Here is a 19,764-nt window from a genome sequence, read left to right as displayed (position 1 = left end):
GTCTCTTAACATAAACTCCGAAAATTACGCATTCCATAATCTATTGACAATATCATTGTTGAATGAAAACTTTTCTCAATTTTGTTATTGATGCAATATGAAAATAAAAGGATAATAATATTTGAAACTTTTGATTCAGTCAGACTATCAGAAATAACTTCTATTTGCTATTCATGAAATTTTCTGAACGATTTTTTTTTGTTAAAGGGTTTGTTTATTTCATTTGAATGTAAAGTAACTGATAAAGTTTTTTTTTAGCAGAATTCTTAAAATATCCATTCTTGTCAATTTACATTGCACATATGGGAGCGAAACATCGAGAAGAAACTGACAATTTCGATCAGATGCTCTATAGTGAATTGAATCAACAAACAAACTAAATAATCAGAAGCCATTGGATGCGAGAAAGAATTGAATAATTCACCTGAATATATTTATGATATTCACCTTCATGGTGCTTATAGCTAAGAGAAATCAAGGTATTCGTCTTGGCAAGTCTTCAATTATTTTAGTAACGAATGATTTTAAAGGGGAAAGTGAAAAGAGAAAGATTTCTTATGAATATTTTATCAAGTACATAAGAGGTCTTTTCACATCAATTCCTAAAATCATTTCAGTAGAAAAAAAATCTGCTGGCAAAATTTTCTTTAGAAAACTTTCCTCAATTTTTTTTTATTGATTGAATATGAGAATAAAAGAATAATAATATTTGAAACTGTTAATTTAGACAGATTCTATCAGAAACACTTTCTATTTTCTTTTTATAGTATTTCCCAAACCACTTTGGCTATTGAACAGTTTGTTTGTTTTTGTTAGAGTGTAAAGTAACTGACAAAGGCTTTCATCTGTAATTAAATGAATTCTGCAAGTTTCTTCCATTTGCAGAGAAAGATATTGATCTTTGCAAATTTTTGTTGCAGATATCGGGCGAAACATCTGACAGACTAAGCATTTTCACAAAATTCAGGGATGAATTGAATGAACTACCAAAATGAATGATCTGGTCTAAGTGGGTCAGAAAAAAATTGAATAAAATTTTCTGGAAATTTCAAATGTTTAATGCAATTCCCCAAAACGGCCGTAGAATTTCGATTATCTTGAGAACTGCAATAGTCAAAACCTCAAATCAGAATTCATAATGAAGCTAGGAAAATCTCCAACCCCACCCACCCTTTATGAACCCGTTTTGCCACAGAATTCCACGAAAAACCCCACAAAATCACATTTCTGTCCAAGATTCGGTTTCGCTGATTATCTCGATAAAGAATGCTCTGACACATCACCAGCTTCTTTCTGGATCAGGAACTCCCGTACGGATTCCCTCACATGATCAACCCCCACCCCTTGCCCCCAGAATTTCAAAAAAAATGTCAAGAAGTTTAATTCGATTCCCCAAAATGTCCATAGAATTTAGATCCTCTCAAGAACTTCAATAGTGAGAACCTCAAATCAGAATTCATAATGAAGCCAGGAAAATTGCCAATCCCACCCACCCTTTATGAACCCGTTTGTAGAAATATTGGATAGAAAAATTCAATAGAATTCGATTTTTCTACACAACTTATTCTATTCAAATATTTTCTATTGAATTTTCTCGAATTTTCTTAATTGAAGTTTTCTTCATTCAATGTTTCTTTTCTTCCTTTCAAGAAAATCAAACAAAAAAACTTAGAAAATTTGAGCCGAAGAAATTTCAATAGAAAATATTTCAATAGAATAAGTTGTATAGAAAAATCGAATCATATTGACTTTGTATAGGATATTTTCAATTGAACATTTTAAAAGAAACGGCCAAAAACTAATGGAATTTCTACAGAAAACCAATAGAATTGTCTAACGGAATCGCTAAGTTTTTCTATTAAATACATATATTTTTCTAAATTATGCCATTTTTGTCCTAAACCCACTGTGCTCCGGATATTTACTTTGTTTTTGTTATTATGGAGGTTTGAGTTGCCGTTGCCGGCATTGAAAATTCGTCCAAATTCACCCACTCTACCCAATCACTGGAGCACGAACTAAAACCATCGAGGTACGAACCGCTCGTTCGTTTCGGTCCTATATTCCGTGCAATCGAACATTGCCAACCAACGTCTAGTTACTCCCAGAACTTAATTTGACGACTGTACATACGTAAGAGCAAGCGTGCAAAAAGCAAACGAAACCCCCCCTCCGATTATTGTTGAACTTTATTAGAACAACGATTAGATTATAACAAAAGTCTGTAACTCGACGAACTCGACGAGAAACAGGTGAGGTTATGTAACAATGAAAATTCAAAATTGATTAGAAACCTCAGTGATTGTTCTTCGTCATAATTTTTGTTTCAATTTTGAAGGAAAAAATTGTCCTTGGAATATAATTAGAGTAATGGAGCCAAATTGGGAAGAATTCTACGCAAATCAACCGAAACCGAGTGATCTGGAGAGCAGCAAGAAATTGCTGAATGATTTCGTGGAACGTTATTCCGATGGGCACACGAGAATCGCTTTAGTAACGGTACGTAAAACTCATATATTTTCATGATCAAAAAGAAAATGCATGAGGAAAATGATTGATTTCAGAGTGGAGGAACGACCGTTCCTCTGGAGCACAACACTGTGAGATTTGTTGACAATTTTTCCGCTGGCACCAGGGGATCTGTCTCCACAGAGTATTTTCTGGAGCACGGATATGCTGTCATTTTTATGTACAGGTGAATTGATTAATGAGTTTTACCTTCACGTCCAGGAATTGATGGCAAATTATAACAAATGTTTATTGGGCAATTGATTGTTCACAATTTTCATTTTTTCGAAGTCTAGTTTTGGTGTAGTATTATATTTATGACATTTACAAATATTGTGATTTAATTCTTGAATATTTTGTTTTCACATAAATTTCATAATTGTCCATTTGACTTGACAGAGAGTTTCGAAAGAATTTTACGTCCATTTTTTTCAATACTATGCCTTTAGAATTGTTATTGTCCATTTCTCCTCCTTCATTCATTGACATGCCTGCTTTCTCATACATTTACATTCTTTCTCATTTTAATCCTGCTATGTATGGGGAAATTTCGTAGGGAAAGTTAGCGCATTCATTAAAAAATTTGAATGGAATTCTATTAAAAATTCGACGCGTCTTTCGCCAATTTTTATTGAAAAATTTCGCAGCTTTTCTGCGCTTTTTTTCGGAAGGAAATGAAACGATAAGATAGTTTCCATTGAAACTATCTTATCGTCTTATATTTCTATATTCATATAACGAACATTCTGTAGAAATTCTTCCACATAAACTTTTCAAAATTATTTTCACTTATGTCTTAAATCTCAGTGTTATTAAATGGAAAGAATCTGCGATAAAAGATTGAAAAAGTACTGTGGAGGAAGCATAGAAAATTTATGACTTAGAATTTTTATCGAATGAGTCTCAGAACAAGAATTAAAATTCAATCTTTCATACATATTCGAAAAAAATTATATTTTTCCTAAAATTGATTTTTCACAATTCACTAGAATAATTGTCATTAAAATCGAATTAGTCATTACTCAAAAAAATTGATAACAATCCCTTCTTGATTCTATCAGAATATGATGGGAGTCGCACAATTCGTTGTTGAGTTACAGCACATTGTTTATGCAATTGAAGTCGGTTTTTTCATGATTATTGAAAAATATCCATAATCTCAATTAAATCAGGGCTTGAAAAGCCCATAATCAATACCTTCTTAATTAAGTTGAAAAGTGCGGAGATCAACATCATTGCTTATGAAGTTACACAATACCGTCACTTTTTATATCAAAGTCTCAATTCATTTTAAACTCAGGTATCAGTCTATTATGTGGAATACTTATTAATATTGATTCTTGGTCTCGACAAAATGTTGACGACATTTGATGACAACGACAATTGATGATAGTACCATGACATGAAAAAATAGAAGAAGAAAATAGTGAAATAAGAATTAAGAATGAAAGAGAATCCATTCGTCCATAATTATACCCATGTGTAACAAAATGCAATTATCCACTTGTTTTTGAATCGAATTCTAGCAAAAAGTCCCGAAGAATTCCCAGAATTCTGAATAAAAATCGCTGAAAAATGAATAAAATTTCCAGAACAATTAAAAACTAATGCTTATAAATGCGGTAAAGAAAACAGCAGACTTGATTCGCTTCCTCTGTAATGATTTGCCATTTGTCATGAAAATCATTTGATGTAATCATTCTTTTATTCAAATTATTTCTGTCGAAACTATTTCTTTTGATTCAGTCTTGCAAAATTATTTGACCATGCAGCAAAATCATGTCTCAATGAATATGCAATTAATTTTTTCCACGCGAATTACATTTTGATATTCATCTTTCAGGATTAAATCGTTGGAGCCCTTCTCCCGACACTTCACAGGCCAGAAATTCCTGGATATGTTAGACCTAACCGAGAGAGATGGGAAACCACAATTGACGGTGTCTGAAACATATTCAGAGGATGTTGCTCAAGCTCTGATAAAATACAAAAGTGCCCTCAAACAAGGAAAATTATTTCAGTTGAGTTTTACAACGTTATCCGAATATCTCTGGCTGCTGAGAGCTGCCTCTCAGGCCCTCGCCCCCTTAGGGAAACGAGTCATACTGTATTTGGCTGCTGCAGTTTCCGATTTTTACGTTCCATCCAATGAAATGGTATGGTAAATGACCCTTCGCTCATATAGCTAAGGTGAACACATCATTAGTCTAATATTTCTATCGAAATGAGTGCGAAGATGTGATGCTTTGAATTAGACATCAGAGGGTAAAATCTTCAGGATTAGAATTCCCTCAGTTTAATCATGATAACTACTATTTTTTAATAAATAATCGTCTATAGATGTGGAAATTCCGCTGTCCCTACGCTCGCTCACTTATCCCTATGCACTTATCCCTATGTCATAGCACCAGTTGAGGTGAATGGGATTTTTCTCTCTTATTCTTCAATAAATCATTGTTCATTGGTGTCAATAACTTTCCTTATTAACTAAAATAATAACTCCAATTGTATTTCACTCTTAATAGATTCTTGGGACCTTTAAAAACGATTAAAATATGATAGCTTGCGACATCGGAACGAGCATAAGGGAAAGGACGAGCATAGGTACAATTACCTTAATCACTGTGCAATTGGAAAGGAAAAAAAATGGGAAGAATAAAAGAAAGATTGGGATTTTTCGTAAATCAATAAAAAAACTAGTGATTCCTCTATCAGCATTAAATTAAGGATATTCAAGTATTTTTTACAGTTTGATACAGACCACACTATAGATTCAACCATTTTCAATCATCGAATTTGTCAATTAAATTGCGTGAGTAAACTTTGAAGAAAATCACGAAAATTCAGCGTCATTCGAGTCACATTGTGCAGAGAATTATTATTTTTTTAAATATTCGTTGTTTATAAATAAATAATTGAAATTGTTTAAACTTTCGGAAAGGTTATTTTTTTAGACGTGAAATCGAATTTTGGTAAAATTCTGAATATGGATCAATTTGCTACGATTCCGGACAAATGATTTTTATGGTGAAAAATTCATTGTTCATAAGTTATCAGTAGAAAATGCTCATAACTTTCAAAAATTGTAATTTTTTAATTATTCCATCTTCTTTCAAAAGTAAACTTTCTAACATTTTTTCAAATTCAAACCTGTAAAGTTTAAACAATACAATCATGGTAAAATGTCCGGAAACTTAGAGTCAAATGAAAGCTCTGATGTTCGACTACAAAAGTAGAAAAGCATTTTACTGGAGAAAAAATAGCGAAAGTACTTGGATTTCCCTAATTCCGACCATAAGAATTATTCACTTTTTAAAATAATTCATTCAATGCGTTATTCATCCTTTTTTGTAGTCTGTGCATAAAATTGGATCAGCAGTTGGAGCCCCGAAGATAGCTCTCCACTTAGTTCCGAAAATTCTGAAGCCTCTGGTCAATCTTTGGGTTCCTAAAGCATTTGTCATCTCCTTCAAACTGGAAACTGATGAGAATTTATTAATTTCAAAGGCTAGAGCGTCTCTGAACACCTACAACCATAAGGTAGATCCTATGAAAGTTATGTAACGATTTTTTAGAATCATTTCGATTATCAAATTATGTGTGGTAAAATTCATAAAATTCAAATTCAGCGAAATAAATAGAATAAGTAATCGAAATAATTTTCAGCATGAGTTTGAATATTCAAGCTGTCATTGACACATCAATTTTGTTGCATTTCAAAGATCAATAATGAATTCAATGGATTTAATTTTAAATTTCATTCAAATTCACAACATTAAAAATCCACATCAAGGAGCTACTTCAATTTTAGTAAAAAATTAAACAGTCATAGGGTGAACTGCCCATTTACGGAACATTTAAGCCCTTTCAGAAGTTTACACAGTCATGAAATATTGAAATTTTCTCTTGAAAAATTTAAGAAAAATACTGCCTAATTCCAAATTTAGTCTATTTTCTGAGAAAAAATGAAGGAACCTATCACTTGATGGGAAATAATTGGAAATAATTAATAAGTACACGCACATCGAATATACCAAGGACGGAACACTTTTGCCAAGAGTGGAACATCGTCTGCCCATTTACGGAACATTGGAGGTTAGTGTGACGTTGAGAGATTAATTCCTGATGCGAAGTCATATCGAGGAGGATATTAATCAGAAAATATACAATTTTGTTCAATTCCTCCCGAAATTTATATCTTTTCGGTGGATTTCCCCAACTGTCAATACAGACTGACGACCATGAGAGTATCCAGATACTTTGTCGTGGACTCGTGAATGCAATGTAGTTTTGGGGATAACATAATTAATTGATGCATTATTTAGAGAGCTCTTCCCCGATTTCACAGCCTCAATCGCTTCTTCTAGATTTTTTTTGTGTATTTAAACCGTTGAGAGGGTTTCCTAACCTCTTCTGCCTTGGCTGATTGTTCTCCCTCCTCTTCGTGTATTTTTCGTGTGTTTTTACCTTTTGAAGCCATCTACGCGAAAAAATGAAGAAAATAAACTAATTTAGGGATACGATTCCGATTAACTTCATTAAATTATTAGTTCATTAACCGCCAATACACTTTCCACAGTATCACCGTATTCCCACTTGACATAGGTATCCACCCGTATGAGTGTTCCGTTCGTTTGGAATTGCGTGGAAAACTAACCCTAAAGACGGAACCCCCATATATTCAATACAATAGCATTTTTCTGATGAAATTGATATGGAAATATTGAAGAATGAAGGATTTTATATCAATATCAATCACAACTTACCGCATTGTGTGATTTAAAATCTAAAAAACATCGCTTCAAAAAAAACCCGTCAAATGGCACGCGTAACTATCAATCGCCGCAAACTGGCTGCTGCCAGGATTTTTCTCCAATATTCAGCAGGAGGTAATCGATAGCCGATCAGATTTGTGATGACGTCATGAGGAGGGATATAAACTTAATTTAGAAAAAAAAATCAAATCGATAGCATGGCCAAAATTTGAGAAATCTCGTAAAATCTGAGAAATGTTCCGTTCTTGGGTAGTGTTCCGCATATGGGCAGTTCACCCTACTCAAGAACTCCTATAGAGAAAATTTAAATTCTATTCATTTTTTAATACGAATTTTTAATACAATATCCCAACAAAATAGCATTTCGAATAGAATTTCCTAGCAAATATGTCAAATTTTCCATTGAAATTCTTCATACGTGATATATTTCCAATGGCTCGTACTTATACAACTTTTTTCCACAGTTGGTGATAGCAAATATGCTGCAAACTCGGAAACAAAAGGTGACAATGGTAGACAAGGACAAAGACTACGTCATCTCATTGACAAATGAACAGATGAATCGGGGAGAAGAAATCGAGAAGTACATAATTGATGATTTAGTAAAAAGACACGAAGAATTTTTATCAGCAAAAGAAACTAGTTGATTTTTGCTGAATCCCTGTGTGATTAATGTGGAGTTATGATGAATGAGACATTTCGAGATAATTCAAATGATTAATTTTATTACTGCACATTTCTGTATACAAATAACTATGTACAAAATTTATATAACTGATTTCTATGGGATTTCATCGGGAATAAGACTTATGGGAGATGAGGAAATACTTGTCTCATTTATTTTCCATTTCTCAGACTAGCAATCATTCCATTGATCTTCTCGGCTAACGGCCGATCTGAGGATCCACATTGAGCTAATACGAATGATAGGGCTGATGAGTCTTTCTGCTCATAGGCTGTCTGAGCTGCTTCTGCCAACATTCTGTGATGAACATAAATATTTAGGAACATTTTTACTAGTGGAACTGAACTAATCAATTTTTCATTTTGTTAAATATTTGATTATTTTGAAAGTTAATAATTTTGGAAGAGAATGTCGAGACGCAATTGCAGCTAGAAAATTATCAACCTACACTATTAGAATTATCTTGGACATTAATGTTTTTTGGGGGACATCAGGACTATATTTGCTAAAAACTTATCAATCTCTTGGTATTTATTTGTAATTCAAGCCTCAACTGTAGAGACATTTATCCTTTTCAAAAATGTAGTCTGCAAACTTAGGAGGCTGATATTTTCGGGAAAAAAATTCGCACGACTGTGGATTCAATTTCATTCGTTAGATTGAATATTACTCTACTCCAATACGGGGTTTCCTTTGTTTTCATCTGATAGTTTCTGCGCTATTATGATAAGAAGATGAAAAAACCCATGTTTTTCATGTGCCGTGAAAATGAATGAACTTTGACCCAGTCTCAGGACCTCAATTTTTTTCAAAAATTATCTCAATTTCTTTCGATTAGTGACAAATTTCTGCCTAAAAGTAAAAATAACTTTTTTCAAGTTTACATACCCCATTCTTGCGAAGTACTTTATCTTCAATTCTTCCTTGACTCTCGGTAAATATTTCTTCGCTTCCAATCTATTTCCGTATTTTAGACATTCGTCAATGAATGACTAAAAAAAATTCAATTCAATTCTGATTAGAAGAAATTTTTTTACACATATCGTTAATCTTCAAAAAAAAGAAAGGATCAGGAAAGAAAAATCATGTCAATTTTTACATGTTTACCTCATATCCAATTGGTGATTTTTTACTCTTTGAGAATTTTTCAAGTTCACTCCAGAGACCCTTCTCAGCGAGGCACTGGATCCTCAGCCACCAGTACCTCCTGTCTGGTATTTTATACTCGGATTTTAAATTCTCCGCCAATTTGATCTCATTCTGTAGTAATAGCAACTTGACAGTATCATGCACAGGTTTCCCCACGATCTGTTCCCTGAGAGTGTCCTCCAGAGATCTTTGGTGCTTCAACAATTTCACTTGTTCCTCAGTCAGTGCTGCATTCATATCAAATCTCCCCATTTTGAATTTCTCTTGGGCGTTCTTCAAGAGTGCTTCACGTGTCTGAATATTCTGGAATAAAAAGATTTACTTAGCAGTCTTCCCACATTTCTGAAAAAAATATTTTATAGGCAGTAAAATGTGAATTAGAAAAGACATGAAGGAAATTTAATGTAAATAGATTCATTGTCCATCAATGCAGTTGAAATAAATGGAATAAAATGTTTGAATTTTTCAGCGCTTTTCATCTCTACAAAAATCTACAAAAAGTAGAAAAAAAATCGAAATATGTTTTAATAGGTACAATTCATTCAGTAATTAATTATTGAAGTAGCAAACATGAATTTCACTTGGAAGTAGTTTTTCAAAAGATGTTTTGGAATTGAAGAGAGATAACCCAATTTTTCTATGAACCTTTTCGTAGAGGAAAAGAATCTGAAGAGAAAAACTTACAAAAAATCGGCCATTTTTTATTAATTCTGAGATATACATAAAAATTATCTGCAAGTGATTATCTCATGACCCTGATTTTGAACTTCATGACCGGTATTTTGACCCTTGTGACCCGTGTTCTGATTCTTATGACCCTTCTTCTTAACCTCATGACTATTATTTTGACCCTCGTGACCCTTAATTTTGTAGTCTTAATTTCGAGTACCAAATTTGTATCACTAGAAGTCGATTTCCATTTGTATAATATAGAGAGATATCTCCACGTTTCATGAAATTCTACGTCATTTCCAGGCAATATTGGAAAATCGTCAAAATCAACGATTACAAAGTTTTCATCAGGAAGCAAAAAAAATCGCACAAGAATGAGCATGAATTAGAATTCATCCAAAGATTTTTTTTTCATTTCTCTCACCTTTGGATTATGACTCTCCTTGATATACCACAACGCCTGTGCATGAAAGTCATCATGCATTACATAGATATCCAACAAGGCCTCTCTGTTATGATTCTGGCAGTACTTGACATACAGACTCATGGCCAGTGGACAATGCTTAATAGACATTTCAAAATTAGCAAGTGGCATGTTCTTCTGGAAATACAGAATGACGGTATAAACTAGGTCAGTATTTCCACTTTCAACGGCCTTGTTCAACGCCGCCTGTTCGACCCCCAGTCTCAGGAGCAGAGGCACCTGCAACTGAGCCCGAGGCTCGTAATCAATAAGTTTGATCGCCAATTGCTTCCTCCCACAGTCAGCAGCTTTCTCCGCAATTTCAGAATACGAAACACCTGGGGCATACCCCAATTTCGCTGCTATTTCCTCGGCGATCTGCTCCTTATCTAGAACTGTCTGTTTGACTTTGTAACAGGCCCAGTGTGCCAGGATCCTACTCTCTCCATCCACCTCAGGCATTTTCAGGTGTCTTGCTACCTGGATGCTTAAATAGTAGTGCCTCCTGACTACCAGTCTGTCCAGTAGCACCTGAGGTGTCAGCATGTCCAACTGTGTGAATGTCAGGGGAATGCCAATGGCTGGGTAACGAATTGCATTGAGGACTCGGAGAATTCTACACATTGTTACGTATCTATCGGGGTTTATCGTTTTTGAAAATCCTTTCCCGAATTTCGCTGCTCTCATCAGGAGCTTCTGGGTGTCTGGGTTGAATTCATGGCTTGCTGCATTGACACAGTCCTGTCGAATTATTCGAATAAAAAGGTTAGAGGATTGGGGTAAAATAATAACATGAAATAATTGATTTTGACATTTTCAATCATCGAATTGTTCAATTAAATTGGGTAAGAAAAATCTGGAAAAATTTCTCCTTTAGTTCTAAAAAACATTCCCTTCATATAAATGACTAAAATACTGAAAACTGTTGATCCTTCTGAAAAATTTGTTTTTGCATTGGATAGAATTTTGATAAAATTTTGAATTAGTCAGAACTTGCTACGATTTCGAAAAAATGATTTTGATAGCGGAAAATGAATTGTTTGTATATTAATCATGAAAAAAGGTTACAATCCTCAGAAACTGCAATTTTCAATTTTTTGAATAAAAAATCGTCCTAAAAAAATTAAACCCCAATGCATGGATTTCGAATGTCCAATGGCTTGCAATCCTGTGCAAATAGTCGAATGAAAACGTTAGAGGTTTCTGCAAAAATAATAAGATGAAAGAATAGATTTGGTCATTTTCAATCATTGAATTTTTCAATTAAATTAAGTGAGAAAAATCTGGCAGAATTCCTACATTCTTTTCTAAAACATTCCTTTCACGTAAATGAATTAAATAATGAAAACTGTTGAACCGTCTGAAAACTTTGTTTTTGCATCGGACAGATTTTTGATAAAATTTTGAAGGGGTCAGAACTTACGATTTCGAAAAAATGGTTTTGGGGGTGGAAAATTAATTGTTTGTATATTAATCATGAAAAAAAGATACAATCCTCAAAAATTCAATTTTTCAATTTTTTGAATAAAAAATCGTCCTAAAAAAAATAAACCCAAGTGTATGGATTTTGAATGTCCAGTGACTTGCTGCATGGACGCAATCCTGTGCAATTATTCGAATGAAAAGATTAGAGGGTTGGGGGAAAATAATAACGTGAAAGAATTCTATAGCGAAGGGGTGAATTAATATAAGTGCAAAAATGAAACTGTTTCACGAGAACATTTTTTTTTCAAAAAAACTGCACTTATCCTAGTTTACCACTTCGCTACAGAATTGATTTGGCGATTTTTAATTATTGAATTTTCCAATTCAGTTGGGTAAGAATAATCTTGAAAAATTTCTCCGTTTTTTAAACATTCTCTTCACATAAATCAGAATTTGGATTTTGCTAAATAGTCGTCTGACGACGAAAGAACTTGGAATCCAATTTCTACTCCGATGGTAAGTTCCATTGCCTCTTAAGGCAAGTTTTTTTCATATATCGCTCTGAAAAAAGGGTTTTCCACGAAAGTTTCCCTATCAACCTTCCAAACACCGACTCACCTTAATAGCAGAATCCAACTTGTCCTTCACCAGATCAATATAACTATCAGCCTTATGGCTCCTCTTCTGAAACTGTCTGGAAGCCTCAAGTAAATACGAAGCAGGATCAGTAGAATTGATCCTGAAAATCCTCTGCACAACATTGGGCACTTTCTGGATCATCTCATGACTGTTTGCAGAGATGATCCTCACCCCGTCGACCTCAGAAATCAGATGGAGAGGAGAATCATAAGAATACACGATAGTCTCTCCACTCCTCCCAACAATCATTAAGGTGGTATTGAAGACACAGACGACAGCCTCAACCCCACACCAGCATATGGACGTCGAGGGATCAGTGAGGGTTGTCAGCACCTCTGCGTACTTATTCTTCAGGTCTGAGGAGCCCAACCAAAGGTGTCCAGTGTCTCCAAGTAGAGCGATGTGCTGATGACTAGCAGAAACAGCCATTGCTCTGACATTGGAGACTTTACCGTTGAAGAGGCTTGAGAAGGGGATAGGCGCAGGAGTTTTGCCCATGTGGTGTACCTGGTAGATGCCATTTTGGTTTGCCACGATTACCTGACTCTGTCTCTCGTGTCTTATCACCACCCACGAGTCAATGGGACCCCCCAGCTTGGGGATTTCAGGAAGTTGACGAACTTTGGGCTCGGAGATATTATTCACCAAGAAAATGACATTCGTTGACGTCAGAACTGCTATTCCAGTGCCACTTACTGTTGTGAAGAACTCGCAGTCGACGACTTTCGTGCTCTTAACTTCATTCCCCATGCTGAAGGTGCACTGGTAGACACCGAAAAGGTCGTAGATAAGGACCATTCCATCATCTTGGACGCAGAGAAGCTCCTCCTGGTGAGACCAACCAAGGTCCACCAGCTGACCACTGTTCCAGGTGAATTTCGAGAAGAGCTTGCCTGAGGAAAAGTAGAGGGAGACTATGGGCTTAGTGGAGCCCTGAACTTTGACGAATTTTTTTGGGTCTCGAGTGATGGCTATGGATCCTCCGTAGGGGGAGGGGATCACGAGGTTTCCCGGGTTGACTTCGCGCTGGAATTCGAGTGGGTAGAGCTCGAATTTCCTAGAAGATCATAACTGTGAGGGTCATTTATGGGATTCTGAACAAGTATACATATGCATTTTTTACTGTTACTTATTTCTTTGCCTTTACTAAATTGATGAAACAGTTAAGAATTATAATAATTGGTGAAATATTTCAACCAAAAGGTGATTCTTCGATGAAATAGATTGAGAAATCCATTACTTGAATTTTTAGTAGCTTTTTGTTTCCTAATGCAAGCATTGTGATGGTTCAAATTTAAATTTTGGATTCTTTGTGTCATGTGGTCCCATTATTATGATCCAAAAAGTGCGAAAATGCAATTTTTAGACCGTGTCCGCAAGTGTGTGTGTAGATATGTATGTGTGTGATGAAGTTTGTCTTCAATTGTTCGCTAATGAATGAATGGAATTGACTTTTTTTCCTCAAATTTAGGTATTATTGAGCTCTATCGATCGCCATTAATTAAAATTTAATTCATCGATTAGTTTTTTTAATTTCTGATTTTCTTTCGAAAATTAGCTGTCCCACAATTGATGTAGAATGAGTAAACAATAGTGAAAATCCATTTATGTATATTTTCAGGATCAATCATTCATGGGTTTGAGGGGTGCTTCAGGAACACGCATGAAAAAATTCAATAGAAAATTCTATTAGAATTCTATAGAAATTCTATGGGGGTTCCTGTAGGATTTCTATTGGAATTCTATTGAAAAATTCTACTTGTTTTTTGCGCTGATTTTATTGCATATTTGATAGGAAAAAGTTAATATATTTTGAATTTCTTCGAATTTTCTCTTTAAATATTTTCTATTAGAATTATTGGGCACAAATTTCTGGATTTTGTTTTGATTTGCATTACAGAATCCGAGTGGAAAAAACTGAGAAAATTGATGCCCAAGCATTCTTATAGAAAAAATCTCAAGAGAAAAATTCAAACAGAAATGCGAAATCTATTAACGTTTCCTTATCGAATCTCCAATAGAATCAGCGCAAAAAATGAATATAATTTTCCAATAGAAATCCTATAGGAACCCCATAGAATTCCTATAGAATTCCAATAAAATTTTTAGTAGTAATACCACTAGTGTTTCAAAATTAATCGGATATTTTCCTCAAGCTCCCCTGCATAGGAATGATTATGTCAAATTTTCCAGGTTTAAAATCCCGCGTGCGAAGCACGAGAAGTACACTCGTACCTAGGCAGGAAAGCTTGAGGAAAATATCCGATTAATTTTGAAGCACGAGTGGTATTTGACGGACTATTTTTCCACTCGAATTTCGGCCAAGCAGAGTGCAGTGAACACCATCCGGATACATTTACACAGCCTTACATTGACAACCCACTTTTTTGTTTATCTGTCACACAGAATATTAAATGTGAAATGCGTTGAAAGATGAAAAACATTTGAAAAGCTACTAGTGAATTTCTGTCAGAAATTTTTTTTAGAAATTTCCACAAGTAATACCACGAGAGCTTCAAAATTATCGAGCAATTCCCGATAGGTTCATTGCAAACAAACGAAGGAGTCAAGTTTTTCAGGTTCCTGAAAAACTTGACGACTTCGTGTGGGTGCAGGGAACCTTGACAGAATTACTCGATTAATTTTGAAGCTCGAGTAGTATTCGGGAGGGAATTTTCGCATCCGAATGTCGGCCAAAAGAATTGTACTATGAGACAAAATCCATCTGACAGTTCCAACCAGGGGGTCAGTAGACCACGGAATCTTTTGTTTTCCACAAATATAGTCAACATGAAAAATTACCAGTTGAATTATCAAAAATTATCAGCTGAATACCGTGTAGACTATATGAAATAACAGCCGAATAGTGCAATTCTATTGGCTGACATTTGGATGAGGAAAATTCCCGAAATAAAACTTTTTGATAGCCTTAAATACTGCACTCTGATTGGCTGAAATCCGAGTGAGAAAAATAATCTAGGGAATTTGCTAAGTTTTTTATTAAATATTTCCATACGTGAAGAACTGGGTGTTGTTTTATGGAAATAGAATTAGAAGGGACGTGGTGAAGAATAACAATTTGACTAATTTCTTAGTTGAGTTTTTCCAAAATACCTCGAAATCCGAGAAAGATAGTAGAATTTGTATAAAGACCTTTCATGCAGAGCGACGTGGAAACTATAAAAAAAGTCCTCTAAGAAAATCGATATCTTTGTTAGATTCAGAGTTGTTTATCGAGAATACAATATGGACTTGGAGATTTTCCATGATAATATTTATTAATGAATTTGGGCAAGGATATTATAAAAAAGATCGATGAATAATTAGCCACACTAAAATTCCATTTTGTGAAAGTTCCTTTATTTAAAATGTATTCTCCTCTCATAGGTAAATAATGAAGATAAAATCAGTAACTGAATCATAAAAGGGTACTAACTCAATTCATCTCGTAGTTGAGTCTTCGAGACAAATTTAGGAATACAAAGTGGAAATTGGAAACAACTATTATTTTCCATTAATGTATTTACCAAAAATATTGAACAGAAATTGAATAAAAAATGTTCCTAAAAAGAAATTCAGCCCAAGTAAATAGATTTTGGACGACAAATGTTACTTAGAAAAAAGTTCAGGTGGAAAATTGTCAATATTTGACAATATCAACAATTGACAATTAGAGTGAATTCAATTCATTATTTTGAGTTTTGTAATATTCAATTAGCCATTATCAATTTCAGTCCGGAGGAATTTCACATTTGTTACACCAAAAAAATGCAAATGTAATTCTTCAACAATCAATTTCATCACGAAAAGTCGCTCACTCGAATATTTTTATGTTAAGAATATTAAGGTTTAATTATTGTAATTACCTGAAGTAGGTATCCCTGCCCAGGGGAAACCAGTCAGCAGTTAACATCACCGACATGATGATTACTCTCTCAAAATACTTAAAAATAATTTAAAATATCTTCTCAATCATGTTTTTTGGTTAAGAATGTTTGACTGTGTTTGAGAAGCTCATTCCTGCAGTGCTCCCGGGTACGAATACTTAATCCGTGATTCCAACCTCATGACGTCACAATATTTTCAAACGAGTCACTTATTGCATCCCACGAAGTTCGAGGAAAAATAATTATTTCAAAAGTTATTTCACATTAGTTTTTCATCAAGGATAATTTTCTTACAAGGAAATCGTCCCGAGTGTCCCTCACCGATTTCCATAAGCTTGAGAAATGTTATTCTCCATCGAGAATCTTCATTTATGCGTATTGTACGCTATTTCAGTAAAAAAAAAATTTATTTTTTAGATTTTGATATAAATTGAGTAGGGTAAACAGGTCAATTTCTGGACGGGACTTAATTTTTGGAGGATTTCAACTTACATTGATTATTCTATAAATAAAATGAAAATTGTACTGATTATTTCACCTTTCAATAATATTACTCGTGTATTAGGGAGGTCTTGTACAACTACCTGAGCACCCATAATTATTACATGAGGTGTCAAGAAGAAATTTAAATTCATATTAGCTACCCAGGTCACCCAGAAATTAAAGTCACGAATTTTGAGTTCACCGCAAAAACACTCTTTTCAAATTTTCAATTTCTCTGCAGTTCTCGATCTTACATTGTCAGCCAAATACATTTCAGAAGTTTCCAGAGGTCGGTTCAATCACCTCTGCGACGGTCATGCGCACGCATTGCCCTTCTAACCCAATACCCAACCTCCAAGAATATTAGTGAAAAAATCTTTTGGATCCAGTCGTGGGTCAGACGTTTATTTCCGATAATCACGTAACTAAGAAAAAATCAACCATGATGAAGGGTATGTCGTTGAAAGACCTCCGCAAGTATCCGTCGGTACGTAAAAACCATTGTCATCAATTCCATTTTTCCATTGTTCCTGAATGTAGAACACGAGTTACATCACTGATTATTTACAGCTGATCCCGTTGTATGTTTGCCTCGGTGCTGGTCTCTTTATATCATCGGCTTATCTTATACGTTTGGCAGTATACAGTCCTGATGTATCCTGGCAGCCAAAGAAGAATCCTGAGCCATGGCAGGCGTACAAGGATAAGGATTACAAGGTATTACAACTTGATTTATTTTCAACTTCAATCCTGAGCAGAAGAAAATGAACTAGAGAATCTGAACTTGAATATTTGTAAAACTTGTTTAGAATTTCGAGCAACAACTTTTGAATTGAGGTTCATTCTTCTGTCATTCTGTACTAATGGAAAGATTAGCTACGGCTGAAAAGGAAAGTTAAGAAATAAAATCAAGTGATAAAACAGGATAGGCAGAGAAGAGGAAAAATCAACCTTCTTGAATCATCAATATCTTCTGATCGAATGTATCATTCAATGAAACAAGTTCAATTTCGAAGCGTTAAAAATAAGGACACGTATGAAAGAAATCAACAGAATACCTTAGCGAATTCGTTAGAAAATTCTATTGGAATTCTCTAGAAATTCAATGGGGATTCCATTACAATTTTAGAGAATTCTCGTTGAAATTCTATTTGCTGTCAGCGCCCTGATGGTTCACACCCAGAGTTGACCCAGAGTTCCCCAGACTGTGTAATCTCCACAAACCCAGTCTGGGTTGGGAGGAAACCCAGAGTTGAGGTTAGGTGCCCAATGTCGGTTTAACTCTGTACCCAGAGTAGATCCCAGAGTTGTGCAATTGATTGTTAAACAAATGTTAAATATCGTTTCAGAGATGGAAGGCAGGGAGGGGAGAATAATAACATTGTTAGAGTGATTCTGGGGTCAATTTCTCATGTAGGAGAGATGCCAAAGGGCATTCCAACAATGTTACGTCAACTCTGGGTTTAACTCTCGACACAGTCTTGATCCCAGAGTGTTACTTTTTATTGTTGAACAATTTGTTAATGTTGTTGAATGAAGAGGTGAGGGAGGGAAGGGGGTCTCATGACATTGAAGTGATTCTAGGGTCAATTTCCCACTTAGGGAAGTTGCTGAAGATTATTTCAACAATATTAAGGCAACTCTGGGTTTAACTCTGGGTACAGTCTTAATCCCAGATCCCAGATCAAGAGTGTGTCCAGAGTTAAAACCAGAGTTGTTATTACATTGTTGAACTCTGGGAGCAAGACTGTGTCCAGAGTTAAAACCAGAGTTATTATTACATTGTTGAAATTACCTTTGTTCTCTCTCCTAGAGGAGAAATTGACCCTTCAATAATGTCATAAGACCACCTCTCCATTCAATGAAATTTACAACTTGTTCAGCAATAATAATACAACTGTGGGATTAAGACTGTACCCAGAGTTAAATCCAGAACTGCCTTAATATTGTTGAAATAATCTCCAGCAACTTCTCTAAGTGGGAAATTGACCCTAGAATCACTTCAATAATGTCATGAGACCCCCTCCCCCCTCCCACTTCTTCATTCAACAACATTAACAACTTATTCAACAACAAAAAGTAACACTCTGGGATCAAGACTGTGTCCAAAGTTAAACCCAGAGTTGTTATTACATTGTTGAAATGACCTTTGTTCTCTCCCCTAGAGGAGAAATTGACCCTTCAATAATGTCATAAGACCACCTCTCCACCCCCCACCTCTGCATTCAATGAAATTTACAACTTGTTCAGCAATAATAATACAACTCTGGGATTAAGACTGTACCCAGAGTTAAACCCAGAGTTGCCTCAATATCTCTCTATATAATGAAATTGTAAATTAAGACCCGGCAAAAATTTTCAGGGGTCATGAGGGTCACGCTAAGGGCCATAAGGATCAAAATAATAGTAACCCTTAGGGGCATAGGGGTCAAAATAATGGTTACGCTAAGGGTCATAAGGGTGAAAATAATGGTCACTAAGGGTCAAAACAAGGGTTACGCTAAGGGTCATAAGGGCCAAAAAGAGGGTCACGCCAAGGGTTAATGAGGGTCATGCTAAGGGTCATAAGGGTCTTTCAGATGTATTTAGGTGTGTCTCTTCACATCCATGGCGCTGTTTATAACATTTTTTATTCGACTGTCATTTCAATTCCTTCTTTTCTGCAGTCGTGGGGCGTACTTTCACAATAACCTGGTGTACTTAATTGTTTATTATGGTGTTGTCTCGAGTCATTTAAGTGGTGTAATTCATTTGTTTCTTTTTTCTTCTTCTGTGGACAGCATCTGTATCATCAGGAAACCATCGTTTCCTGATGATGCAGATGGATAACGAAAGCGTTATAATAATATCAGAGGATATCTCATAACATACCATGTAAATAAAAATGAATGGTCGAGTCTCACAACGAAAGGCGTTAGTTGGAGCCAAAGAGGATAGACCTGAGTAGAGGCCCGGATCGGGGGGTTTGACTGACTCCAAAAATGTTAGTTGGTACCCCACGGGAAAGGCGGCGTCCCGGTCGAATTGTCGGTAAATGTGAATCGGGTGCGTGAGTAACTCGGCAGTAGCAGTCCCGCT

General features: G+C 35.1%; 3 protein-coding genes across 3 annotated transcripts; 2 read left to right on the top strand and 1 right to left on the bottom strand.

Annotated features, from left to right (window-relative positions):
• Nucleotides 1–2,081: 2,081 nt before the first annotated feature.
• Nucleotides 2,082–8,108, top strand: LOC107046331 (phosphopantothenate--cysteine ligase). The gene is made up of 6 exons (XM_015268930.1): nucleotides 2,082–2,252; nucleotides 2,339–2,499; nucleotides 2,565–2,695; nucleotides 4,352–4,664; nucleotides 5,863–6,048; nucleotides 7,748–8,108. Exons 2-6 carry the CDS (start codon nucleotides 2,371–2,373, stop codon nucleotides 7,928–7,930), a joined length of 942 nt encoding a protein of 313 aa, XP_015124416.1. The 5' UTR covers nucleotides 2,082–2,252; nucleotides 2,339–2,370; the 3' UTR covers nucleotides 7,931–8,108.
• LOC107046330 (vacuolar protein sorting-associated protein 16 homolog) lies at nucleotides 7,989–16,395 on the bottom strand. The gene is made up of 6 exons (XM_015268929.2): nucleotides 16,183–16,395; nucleotides 12,296–13,373; nucleotides 10,214–10,993; nucleotides 9,076–9,420; nucleotides 8,857–8,960; nucleotides 7,989–8,265 (listed from the first exon to the last, which is right to left on the bottom strand). The coding sequence occupies exons 1-6, from the start codon at nucleotides 16,236–16,238 to the stop codon at nucleotides 8,121–8,123; spliced, it is 2,508 nt and encodes an 835-aa protein (XP_015124415.1). The 5' UTR covers nucleotides 16,239–16,395; the 3' UTR covers nucleotides 7,989–8,120.
• A 591-nt stretch (nucleotides 16,396–16,986) lies between these two features.
• Nucleotides 16,987–17,403, top strand: LOC107046329 (cytochrome c oxidase subunit NDUFA4; the record flags this gene model as incomplete). Its single annotated transcript, XM_015268928.2, is given in 2 exon segments — nucleotides 16,987–17,173; nucleotides 17,257–17,403. Coding segments are annotated over 2 exon segments (192 nt in total), but the record flags the coding sequence as incomplete, so codon positions are not given.
• Nucleotides 17,404–19,764: the final 2,361 nt, after the last annotated feature.

Source organism: Diachasma alloeum, unplaced genomic scaffold (genome assembly GCF_001412515.2).
Source record: "Diachasma alloeum isolate Michigan unplaced genomic scaffold, Dall2.0 Dall_scaffold_01306, whole genome shotgun sequence".
Lineage (NCBI taxonomy): Eukaryota > Metazoa > Arthropoda > Insecta > Hymenoptera > Braconidae > Diachasma > Diachasma alloeum.
This window is presented reverse-complemented; position numbering and strand designations above follow the sequence as displayed.

What these genes read in the sequence shown, in the direction of transcription:
- LOC107046331 (XM_015268930.1), top strand. Translation starts at nt 2,371, where the DNA reads ATGGAGCCAAATTGGGAAGAATTCTACGCAAATCAACCGAAACCGAGT. An exon ending in CGAGAATCGCTTTAGTAACG is followed by an intron (nt 2,500 to 2,564) that starts GTACGTAAAACT and finishes GATTGATTTCAG; the next exon opens with AGTGGAGGAACGACCGTTCC. An exon ending in GCTGTCATTTTTATGTACAG is followed by an intron (nt 2,696 to 4,351) that starts GTGAATTGATTA and finishes TTCATCTTTCAG; the next exon opens with GATTAAATCGTTGGAGCCCT.
- LOC107046330 (XM_015268929.2), bottom strand. Translation starts at nt 16,238, where the DNA reads ATGTCGGTGATGTTAACTGCTGACTGGTTTCCCCTGGGCAGGGATACC. An exon ending in AGGAGAGTCATAATCCAAAG is followed by an intron (nt 9,421 to 10,213) that starts GTGAGAGAAATG and finishes TTTTTATTCCAG; the next exon opens with AATATTCAGACACGTGAAGC. An exon ending in AAGTACTTCGCAAGAATGGG is followed by an intron (nt 8,266 to 8,856) that starts GTATGTAAACTT and finishes TGTTCATCACAG; the next exon opens with AATGTTGGCAGAAGCAGCTC.